The following is an 11,555-nucleotide window of genomic DNA, read 5'->3' on the forward strand; positions in this document are numbered from 1 at the left end:
CCTCCGATTGTCCTCCAAGGGGAGGTCCTGGGCCCACTGTTATTGGGCCAGCTCATTGTCCCCACACAATCTCTTTTCCGGGGGTCTTCTAAGAAATCCTGCATCGTGGCCAGTGCCTCTCTAAGGGTAGTGGGAACCCGGGTTCTCGCTGGACCGACAAAAACACATTCCATTACCGATCCGAGATGCTACCATCCAGACGGGTCCTGTCACCCTCGAGATGACAATTTTGCTCGTCGTGGACCCAAAGCAGGTCGGTCACATGGTGGAGCCACTTTACTACACATGTTGATCTTCATTATCTTCAAGATAACAGTTGGAGGCTCAAACTCGTATATAAATTGGCTCCAAATTGGGTAAAATTGTTTTCACTTTGAATACTTCGATCTAGTTACTTGGTTTGAGTGGTTGAGTCAGTGGAGCATCATATGAGAGTGCTTTTGTCAATTCAAGTTACTATAGATCCAACACAAAGCCGCTTCGATATGCCAAAAGTTTGATTGGCCAAATGGTCAGTCCTATTGAGCTCAAAAGAAATTGGTCAGCTCCGCGTGGTTAAGTATGCTACAGACATTTAGAGGTTATAGAGACCACTTTGTGCTCTCTTGTGATCATAACCAAGAACTGGCCAGCCTTGTTATTTACCCCTCATGTCGAGGAAGTTTTCTTTTGACGTATATCTTTTTTTTGTTACGCCCCTTGGCCTGACATATCACCTCAGGCTTTCTCCCCCACCACACCCCCGTCTCCATCACGACGGGCAAGTTGTAGCAGGCAACGTTGCAACTGTATGTTCTGATGGGACGTTTCGCGAGTAACCCAAGATGTGGTGTGAAGCCCGTGATCTTTTTACAATTCTGTAATTTCCCTTGATAAATGGTTAGATTTTTTACCTAATAGAAATGCTACAGTATAAATTTTTAAACAGGAAAGGAACACCGAACACCAAGCATGAAATCCGTAATAATAATGTCCAGCCATGCTTTCAGCCATTACAGTTTCTTTTGAAGTTCCACATCAATGAATTATTGATACCAAGCGCATAAAACGATACTACGAAATACAGAGTCTCAAACGTCATAGATAGGTATTGGCAACCAGATATGCTACACCCAGCAATCACTGCACTTGACTCAGGCTTAGGTGAATTGTCTCGATAGCATTCCTTCTTGATACACAGTCCTTGTCTTTATTTCTGTTTCTCTTGGTCTTCAATTCAGGAAATTTACCTGGGGCCAACATCCTTAATCGCGTTGATCTGCTCCTCCCCCATGGACGACATGACCGTCAATGCAAGATCCTTCCCCTCTGCAAATCCAGTCTTGAGCTGAATTGCAAAGCATTTTATCGAGTAAGCAATTTGCACAGTACTACATAAAAAGTAATGGCTGGGGCATAAATGTAGAAGCAGAAGTACTCATGCTCATAATAGAGGCAGAAAAGAAAAAATTCAACAGTGCTTCCAGGCAGACAGATGAAAAGGGGATCGAGATGCAGAAATGAAGTAAACATGGCAGCACAACACTGGTGCAAAGGAAACAGCACTTCCAAACAGGATTTTTACTCATGTCACTTTAAAAAATAGCAATACTAAATAGAGAATGCAGTACATCAAAAACAGAGGAATATGCAGGTTAGACTCGGCTGCAAGACAACAGGAATACTTCCAAACAGGATTTTTACTAATGTCACTTCAAAAATGAAGTATGAAATAGAGAAAATGCAACAAGTACATCAAAAAACAGAGCAGTAAACAGGTTAGACTTAGCTGCAAGACAAGACATTGAGCATCAAGGTCACATCAGTATACACAACCAGTCACATCAACTGGGTTTTTGTGTGGCTACTATGCATACTGTAACTACGTTGGATTATCTAGAATTCTCTGCTTCCCATAACCCAAAGAAAGAAAAAACATATGATTACTACACGAGGGAGGGAGTGCGTAGAATTCTTCTAGTTTTTAGGCTAACAATTTCAGAAGCATGCACTACACAAACAGCAACCAATAAAATGTAACATTTCAAGGAAAAGGTGGCACTGATAGACTTAGATATAGAACATGGCACTATTGTGCACAAAAATTCTGCATAACATTGATAACTAAGATCAGAAATATCAATAACAGCTGTGACACTCTGGGGTATAAAAAGAATTAATAGAATAGTAAGGGGTTGAAAAAATCCTACCAAGCCAGGAACACAGCCTAAAGAACCCAACAGATGATTATGGATGCATTCTTATCATGAATATAATCACACAAATATAAAAAATAAAGAATTGTCAGACAAACCTGGTTCAGGATAGCCTCATCTGTTGGGAGTTTAAGATCATCCTTAGTGTCACCACTATCAGTAAGAAGGCTCACCTAAAACAAATAAAATAATAAGTATTGAACCCAAAATTTATGCACAACAGAGATACATTTTGACTGATTGTAGAGCATACAAATCCATCCTCTGATATGTCAATCAGCTGATATTCAGTACGGTCCACATGTGGCACCTGAACAACAAATTGAATGGTGAGTTGATTGTAATGAACCAACCAGAGTTCTTAACTGAACAATCATATATCATAACTTACATCACAGTTATGGGATGAAGGAACAATATCCTCAAGCTTTTTACCATTGAATATATCTATGGCAACAAAGTGGCACTTAGCATGACCATGCTTACCAGTCTTCGAGGTAGAAACCTCAACCACCTGCAACATAAGTTGATTAATTAAGCACAACGTGATCAGGTGAAAGAACGAGAATTTAGAGCAGAAGAAACACCACATATTTTAGGCTTCAACCTGATAATTGTATTACTGATCACAATGGTAGCCATCACAGCTTTCAGGAAAACATAAGGACAAGAGTTGGTGAAGAAATATGTACTAAAAAGGTGAGAGAACTACCATCACGATGGGTGTGATATATTAACCTATCTCACAGAGTGCACAACAATCTTATCTGTTTGGCCTTGACAAATTTTAAATTGTTTCTACGAAAACAGAAAATAATTATCGTCGAGGCTTTCCTTGAAATATGTGCGGCCTGCTTGGTTGAAAGCTAACTTGCCATAGTTTGCCACACAATTTTTGCCAAACTTTCCTAACCTTAGGTGAATTAATTCTTAGCCACACTTTGGCCTGCCTAAAGGAATCCTTCCACGCTTCTTTTAGTAAATGACATAGAGGGCTTACTTGTCACAAAAGAAACTGGCCTACGGTGTGGTTGGAACCAAACACTCATCTAACTTGGTTAAGCTTGCCTAACTTGAGATGTGGCGATATGTGGCGAGGAACCAAACAGATTCGGTTTTTATATAAAGCGGAAGTCAAAACCGTTTTTGCTACCGAACTTTCTCCTACCTTACAGTTCAGATTAAGGATTGATGGAGACATTTTTAACAAGCTTAGTTGTACTTGTACCCAGTTGTGCTTGTACCACATAAAGCATAGAGTATTCCTTATAAGCCAATGCTCGTGTTTTTTATTACAGCAAAAGCGATCAGATATCATAACTAAGAAAAACAGCATGTTCCCTCCAAATAATCGTACATACTAGTAGGTTCCCACTACTTAATTCCGATTCGTGAAGGAACCAACTGACCCCTCAACATGCTTAAAATAGTACCTCCTACCCAATAAATAAATAATCCATCTTTGTACGGAGTACTATGGGTTCACTTTTACTCTTGAGCTAGTTCACACCTTTCAATGGCGAATCCACAGCCGTACAGAACTCAAAAGGGCAATCCAGCCGAACCTGTCCGAGTCAAATACTACCTCCGTTTCGATGAATATGGAGCACACGAATTTTAAGACAAACTTTGACCCAAAAAAATTAAGGAATTTATTTTTTATTATATTATGTAATTAGCATCGTTGGATTCGTATTGAAAAACACTTTCTAATGATGCTAATTTTAAACCAACAATCTTCATGTATTTGGAGTTATTCTTGGTAAAAAAAAACACGGAAAACGAGGGTGCCTAGCAATAATTAGACCCAGCAGAACATAACTCCTGATGGCAATCCTCACATATTCGCCTTAATTTCACTCACAAATCCCAAAAAAAAAAAAGCAGCACAAGACATCTCCCAACTATCGACAGATAACGGTATCACCAGTTCGTTCATCCCTATCATACTTACCACAACCTAATCAAAACTGCGATCGCGCGGCACTGTAAACAGTAGCACCATCCAATCGGTGAATCGGAATCGAGGTAAGTTACCTTGCAGGGACGGTTCTTGATGACGATGTAGCCGCCCTTGCGGATGGCGCCGGCCTGCATCGGGTAGGTCTTGGACGCCCCGGAGTCGGCCTTGGACTCGAAGTGGTGCTCGGAGTCCGACATGGCGACCCTGCTGCTGGTTCGCTTCTCCCCCTCTGATCAAATCAAATCAAATCCAAACAACAAGAGATCAGGCGTCGTCGCTCCAAATCAAGACAGCAGCAGAACACCTGAATGAACTGCCAAACTGGGAACTGAATTCCATAATTGAAAGTTACCTGGTCTTAGATGGATCGCGGTTCACGGGGACGAGGAGGAGAGGCAGGGGCGCTGATGATGATAAGCGATAAGCACGCGGCGCATCCTAGGGTTGCAGTACATTTATAACGCTAATAGCGCGTGCGTGTTCAGGCCGGTGCTACCCCTGTTGATTGCGCCTGTGACGATGACGGGTGGGCCAGGGATAAGCCGGCCCTACATGTCGGTTTAAGATAACTTTATCTTCAGGTAGACTGATTTGAGGTGTGAATTTGGTCGGGGGATCGGGACAGGTGTACGGCTGTGGAGGCGGGGCATCTCTTCGCGTTCGAACCACGCGATGACGCCATGGGGCGGTTTGAAGCATCTTTCTCCTTGTTCTTTTCTCTGTTTTTTCTTCTCTCCTTTGTGCCTTCTTTTCGCTGATCGGTGATCAGAAAACTCAAGTCAAATATCTGATTCCGATCGGATAGGGATTCTTTGGGCGTCCTCATACGCGCACGCGTTGTTTTGGGATGATTGTCATGTTGGATTGTGCATGTGGATTCATGTTTCTAAGAACATGTACAATATGGTGATGTTAGTCTTTGCCTAGAGATGTTGCGTCGGATTTTTGTTTGGTTGAAGAGAGAAGATCGTCTTCTCTTAGGATATCTATATTCGTTTAGACAACATCAATCTGTACTAGGTGTACATGTCTTCTATAGACATAGTTGGTTGAGGCACCTTGCATTGTGCGAGGACTCGAGAAAAATGAGGTAAGCCTAGTGTTGCTTGAAGAACATTGAGCCTTCACGCCTTTTCAATGAAAATTAGCTTTATTTGAAGAAGTGAACTTTGGGATACATCTTAGTCTTCATGTGTCTCGTTACTTTTATACCTTAGCTTTTTTACTTATGCATTTACATTGTGATAGCAACTTTGGGATGATTTGAAGAAGTTGTTGGTGCACATAGTTTAGTCTAGTTTTATTTAGGTTTTCTGTTTGATAAATTAGACGCTTTTTTATTTCCGCATTTGTTCAGGACTGTAGAACGATAGAGAGGGAGAGAGATAGGCGGTATTGTGATGGATGTAGTATTGAGCCTCTCGGGGCGAGTATATATAGGGTACAAGACTTGGAGGCATATAGCTCTCCTAGAGATATGGTAGGTAGAGATTATAAATCCTAGACTACCTAATATATTTATACCAAATATATCTCTAACACTCCCCGCAGTCGTAGCGGTAGTGACATGAACAACAGTAGCGCCGCGGACGGTCAGATTGGAGAGAAACCGAAGGTAGGACCAATGGGCTGACACTCCTCTCAGTCGTAGCGGGAGCGTCGTGGACGATGTCGCGTCGCGGATGCTTGGACTGTAGAGGAAGCCGAGGTGCTCATGCGAGGTGACAGCCCTTTGTGCCGATGTCGAGGTAGCTGAGAGCGTGGGTGATGCAACCTTGGTCAGCGTAACCGCGCGAGGGGATGCCGTGGTCGATGTCGTAGTCGGGTGCCAGTGTCAAGGTAGCCGCACATGAAGCCGCAGGCGCATAGTGCGCATGGAGAGAGACGAAGACGCGTCAAGGTAGTCGTCGAAGAGGGGTGTCGATGCCGAAGTCGATGCAGTCGGAGCCGTTGAGGATGAGGTGCTGACCTAGTTTTGCCAAAATAAGGCGCACGTCGGAAAGTACGCAAAGACGAAGTCAGCGACGCGGTCGAGCTAGTCGTAGAAGAGTAGATGCCAAGGAAGACGTTGTCGAATCCGATGAGGACGAGGCACCGATCCAAGCTTTCCAGGCCCGAGAACGCGTCCGGGACGAAGGCACGTACCGGTGTTGCCAATATCGGGCGTGCGAGGGCAGGGACCAGCATGGACAATGCACCGGTGTCAGAGAACCATCAGATCGAGGAGGCCTCCAGAGCGGTGGCGAGACGCAGAGCGGCCAAGAGGTAGTTCGTGGTTGTCGGAGTAGACGAAGTAGTCGCGGACAAGACGATGACGCTGGCGACGAGGTCGTGGTGGATGGAGACGTAGAAGGCGACGAAACCAGCGGCGGCCATGAGTGTCCATGCTGGACGCCTAGACTGTAGAGGTGGTCGGCGAGGCCTAATACGACCAAAAGTGGTCATGCAGGTTATCTGTGGAGGTGCGGCGGCGGTACTCGAAGTAGGCGAGGAAGAACCCGGCGGCGTGACGTAGACCTTGCGTTGACGGTGGCGACCTGCGTCGATGGGGCGGCGCGGTAGTAGCCTAGAACGTCGATGCGCGGGGGATGGCAAAGGTTACCGCGTGTAGCGATGCCGCCGCCCGAGGGCGCGAGTCGGTGCAGCGGCAGGAGGCCGCTAGCTACGTACACGCCTTGGAAGGCGCGACGGAGGCCGGTAGCATGGACCAAAGGCGGCGACGCTGCGCCTCGAAGGGGCGACGCAACGGCAACCCATAGCTCGATTGGTGGTAGGCGCGTGCTCGGGGACGTGCTTGGCGGAGACGTGCGCGATATCAGTTGATCAGACCGATGGCGGCGCTGTACGCGCCATGGCGTGGACTACGCGCAGATCAAAGGCGATGGCAACGTTGTCGATGATGTCCCGCTCGATGGCGGCAAAGACGATCCGAGGAGGATGGCCGCAACAGCCTGCCAAGGCAAGCGGTAGCCAGCCGAGACGAGTTGTTGCCTGCCGTAGAGGCCGCGGCGACGATAGAGGCAGGCGTGCGGGCACGGTGTAGATCGTAGATGTCGATGTCGGAGTAGAGACGTACGATGACGGTGGCGGTGGGCGACTCAATCCGATCCGTTATCGGTAAACCAAAAAAAATGCCGGTCAAGCGACCGGCGGACAAAAAAGAAAACCGATCTAAAGATCGGGAAAAAAAGAGACGCAAGGGCAGCCGATCAACCGATTGGCGGATGAAACCTCATAAGGGTTGCGCAGCCCCCGGAGTAGATCATGAAGATCGACCTCCCCGCGAGCGGCGCGGCGCGGAAACTTGTGTGGTGGCTAGGTCAAAGATCGTGACACTCAGATACCATGTAGAACGATAGAGAGGGAGAGAGATTGACGGTATTGTGATGGATGTAGTATTTAGCCTCTCGGGACGAGTATATATAGGGTACACGACTTGAAGGCTAAGATAGCTCTCTTAGAGATATGGTAGGTGGAGATTACAAATCCTAAACTATCTAATATACCTATACTAAATATATATGTAACAGGGACAAACTCGTAATTGGTTTAAACTGCCAATGCAACCGCTTTAAGCGACATCTAGGTCCTTTTAGTGTGGAAATAAAAGTCGGCAATGAATTTGTTATACCGTTTGATTCATGTTTCTTTCTTCTCCGAGAGTTAGTACCAAGTAGGAAACAATATGGACTGCAACACTTCGCCGCTTGATGTCAAAGAAATCTTGGAAGGAAAATGATTGTTCTCCCCCGGGGGATTTCTGTTGAAATATTGGGCCCACTTTTAGTGGTCCAAATTAGATTTCAGTTTTCCCTATAAATCTCAAAGCCCACATAGTGGCAGCCTTGTGAGTTTGAGCCCAAGTTGGTGGCAGCTCACTAGAGAGTGGCAAGAGGTGGGAAGTTTAGTCTCACATGGAAAGTTGGAAGGAAGTTAGACCACCTTATAAGGTGGGTTATTCCACTACTAGTAAGTGAGTAAGAATATGAGTGCTATGATGTCTACTCATACTTCTTTTCCTGTAGACAGTGTTGGGCCTCCAAGATCAGAGGTTTGTAGAACAGCAGCAAGTTTCCCTTAAGTGAATCACCCAAGGTTTATCGAACTCAGGGAGGAAGAGGTCAAAGATATCCCTCTCAAGCAACCCTGCAATCACGATATAAGAAGTCTCTTGTGTCCCCAACACACCTAATACACTTGTCAGATGTATAGGTGCACTAGTTCGGCGAAGAGATAGTGAAATACAAGTGGTATGGATGTATATGAGTGGTAATAGCAATCTGAATAAAATATGGCAGCGAGTAAACATGCAACGGAACAGTAAATAAACGGAGATTCGATGTTTGGAAACAAGGCCTAGGGATCATACTTTCACTAGTGGACACTCTCAACATTGATCACATAATAAAACCACTCTACACTCTCTTGTTGGATGACAAACACCATTAATTGTGTAGGGCTACAAGAGCACCTCAATGCCGGAGTTAACAAGCTCCACAATATTCGATGTTCATATTTAAATAACCTTAGAGTGCATGATAGACCAACGCAATTATACCGAGTACTAACATAGCATGCATACTGCATCAGCTATGAAAGGGGGAATAGATCACATCAATACTATCATAGTAATAGTTAACTTCATAATCTACAAGAGATCATAATCATAACCTACACCAAGTACTTCATGATGCACACGCTGTCAACATTACATCATGGAGGAGGAATAGAGTACTTTAATAACATCACTAGAGTAGCACATAGATGATATTCAACTAGATCACAAAGAGAGAGATGAACCACATAGCTACGGTAGAGCCCTCAGCCTCGGGGAGAACTACTCCCTCCTCATCATGGAGACAGCGATGGCGGTGAAGATGGCGGTGGAGATGCCTTCCGGAGGCACTTCCCCGTCCCGGCAGGGTGCCGGAACAGAGACTTCTGTCCCCCGAATTGGAGTTTTGCGATGGCGACGGCTCTGGAAGGTTTTCTGGTGTTTCGTCAATCCATGTCGAAGATTTAGGTCAGGACGGCTTAAATAGGCGAAGAGGCGGAGTCGGAGGGGCCACGGGGCCTCCTCACACTAGGGGGGCGCGCCCCCCTGGGCCGCGCCGCCCACACGTGTGGGGCCCCCAGGGCTCCCCTCTGGTGCCTCTCCGGTGTTCCGGAGGCTTCCGGGAAAAATAAGATATTGGGCGTTGATTTCGTCCGATTCCGAGAATATTTCCTTTCTAGGATTTCTGAAACCAAAAACAGCAGAAAAGAGCAACTGGCCCTTCGGCATCTCGTCAATAGGTTAGTTCCGGAAAACGCATCAAAACGATATAAAGTGTGAACAAAACATGTAGGTATTGTCATAAAACTAGCATGGAACATCAGAAATTATAGATACGTTTGAGACGTATCATGCTACACGCGCGCTCCTCCTCCTCGCTCGTCTCGACTCGACTCGACTCGACTCGACTCGACATGTCACGACGCGCGCCGCGCTCGTGGTGAGTGGATTGAGCCTCGAGCCGAGACTTTCCTTTCTTTTTGCAGTTCAGGAAAACGAACAGAGTCCTAGACGGACGCGTCGTAGTTAGTTGGTTCGGGTCGCTCCCGGATCGTGGGCTATCTGTAACCGACTCGAAACGTTCGTGCGACGTGGGCGTGGCCCACGTTGCCTAGGGTTTCTCGAGCCTATATAATCTCTTGCCCGGCTACCGCAGAAACAGGTTGAATACACGAGTTAGGGTTTCCACTTCTCTCTGCTTGCGCCGCCATCGTAGCCTACTCCATCCCGCGCACCGACGTGCATCGGCGAACGGGAGAGCGGGTCTCCGGAACCGCTCGTCCTTGCGATCCTGTACGGGAGAGGGCGAATTAGGTTTTTGGGAAGCGCTTTGCGCGACTGCTCAAGCTCTTCATCACGGGTCGTCTTCCGTCCAAGTCGGGCGGTGCTGCCTACCGTCGTCTTCAACGCCGTTGATACGTCTCAAATGTATCTATAATTTCTTATGTTCCATGTTACTTTTATGATGATACTCACATGTTTTATACACATTATATGTCATATTTATGTATTTTCCGGCACTAACCTACTGACGAGATGCCGAAGAGCCGATTGCTTGTTTTACTGTCTGTTTTTGGTTTCATAAATCCTACAAAGGAAATATTCTCGGAATTGGACGAAATCAACGCTCAGGGTCTTATTTTTCCACGAAGCTACCAGAAGACCGAAAGGATTACGAAGTGGATGATGGCGTGTATTTCACACGTTCGTTGGGCAACCCCAAGAGGAAGGTATGATGCGCACAGCAGCAAGTTTTCCCTCAGAAAGAAACCAAGGTTTATCGAACCAGGAGGAGCCAAGAAGCACGTTGAAGGTTGATGGCGGCGGGATGTAGTGCGGCGCAACACCGGAGATTCCGGCGCCAACGTGGAACCTGCACAACACAACCAAAGTACTTTGCCCCAACGAAACGAGTGAGGTTGTCAATCTCACCGGCTTGCTGTAACAAAGGATTAACCGTATTGTGTGGAAGATGATTGTTTGCAGAGAAAACAGTAAAAACAAGTATTGCAGCAGATTTGTATTTCAGTATAAAAGAATGGACCGGGGTCCACGAGTTCACTAGAGGTGTCTCTCCCATAAGATAAAAGCATGTTGGGTGAACAAATTACGGTCGGGCAATTGACAAATAGAGAGGGCATAACAATGCACATACATGACATGATAAGTATAGTGAGATTTAATTGGGCATTACGACAAAGTACATAGACCGCCATCCAACTGCATCTATGCCTAAAAAGTCCACCTTCAGGTTATCATCCGAACCCCCTCCAATATTAAGTTGCAAAGCAACGAGACAATTGCATTAAGTATGGTGCGTAATGTAATCAACAACTACATCCTCGGACATAGCGCCAATGTTTTATCCCTAGTGGCAACAGACACAACACAACCTTAGGGGTTTCTGTCACTCCCCGAGTGTCAATGCGGGCATGAACCCACTATCGAGCATAAGTACTCCCTCTTGGAGTTAAAAGTAAAAACTTGGCCGAGCCTCTACTAGAAACGGAGAGCATGCAAGATCATAAACAACACATGTATAATAACTTGATAATTAACATGACATGGTATTCTCTATCCATCGGATCCCGACAAACACAACATATAGAATTACGGATAGATGATCTTGATCATGTTAGGCAGCTCACAAGATCCAACAATGAAGCACAATGAGGAGAAGACAACCATCTAGCTACTGCTATGGACCCATAGTCCAGGGGTGAACTACTCACTCATCACTCCGGAGGCGACCATGGCGGTGTAGAGTCCTCCGGGAGATGAATCCCCTCTCCGGCGAGGTGCCGGAGGAGATCTCCGGAATCCCCGAGATGGGATCGGCGGC

At 46.1% G+C, this 11,555-nt stretch overlaps 1 protein-coding gene across 1 annotated transcript; it reads right to left on the minus strand.

The window, feature by feature from the left end:
• Nucleotides 1–948: 948 nt before the first annotated feature.
• Nucleotides 949–4,611, minus strand: LOC124669649 (eukaryotic translation initiation factor 5A-3). The gene is made up of 6 exons (XM_047206225.1): nt 4,511–4,611; nt 4,233–4,387; nt 2,587–2,709; nt 2,449–2,505; nt 2,294–2,368; nt 949–1,327 (listed from the first exon to the last, which is right to left on the minus strand). Exons 2-6 carry the CDS (start codon nt 4,353–4,355, stop codon nt 1,226–1,228), a joined length of 480 nt encoding a protein of 159 aa, XP_047062181.1. The 5' UTR covers nt 4,356–4,387; nt 4,511–4,611; the 3' UTR covers nt 949–1,225.
• Nucleotides 4,612–11,555: the final 6,944 nt, after the last annotated feature.

Source organism: Lolium rigidum, chromosome 7 (assembly GCF_022539505.1).
Source record: "Lolium rigidum isolate FL_2022 chromosome 7, APGP_CSIRO_Lrig_0.1, whole genome shotgun sequence".
In the NCBI taxonomy this organism is placed as follows: domain Eukaryota; kingdom Viridiplantae; phylum Streptophyta; class Magnoliopsida; order Poales; family Poaceae; genus Lolium; species Lolium rigidum.

Bases quoted from the DNA above. Each gene is read 5' to 3' on its own strand.
- LOC124669649 (XM_047206225.1), bottom strand. From the start codon at position 4,355: ATGTCGGACTCCGAGCACCACTTCGAGTCCAAGGCCGACTCCGGGGCG. The intron at 2,506-2,586 runs GTAAGTTATGAT...TTTGTTGTTCAG, and splicing joins CTTCATCCCATAACTGTGAT to GTGCCACATGTGGACCGTAC. The intron at 2,369-2,448 runs GTATGCTCTACA...TATTTGTTTTAG, and splicing joins ACATATCAGAGGATGGATTT to GTGAGCCTTCTTACTGATAG.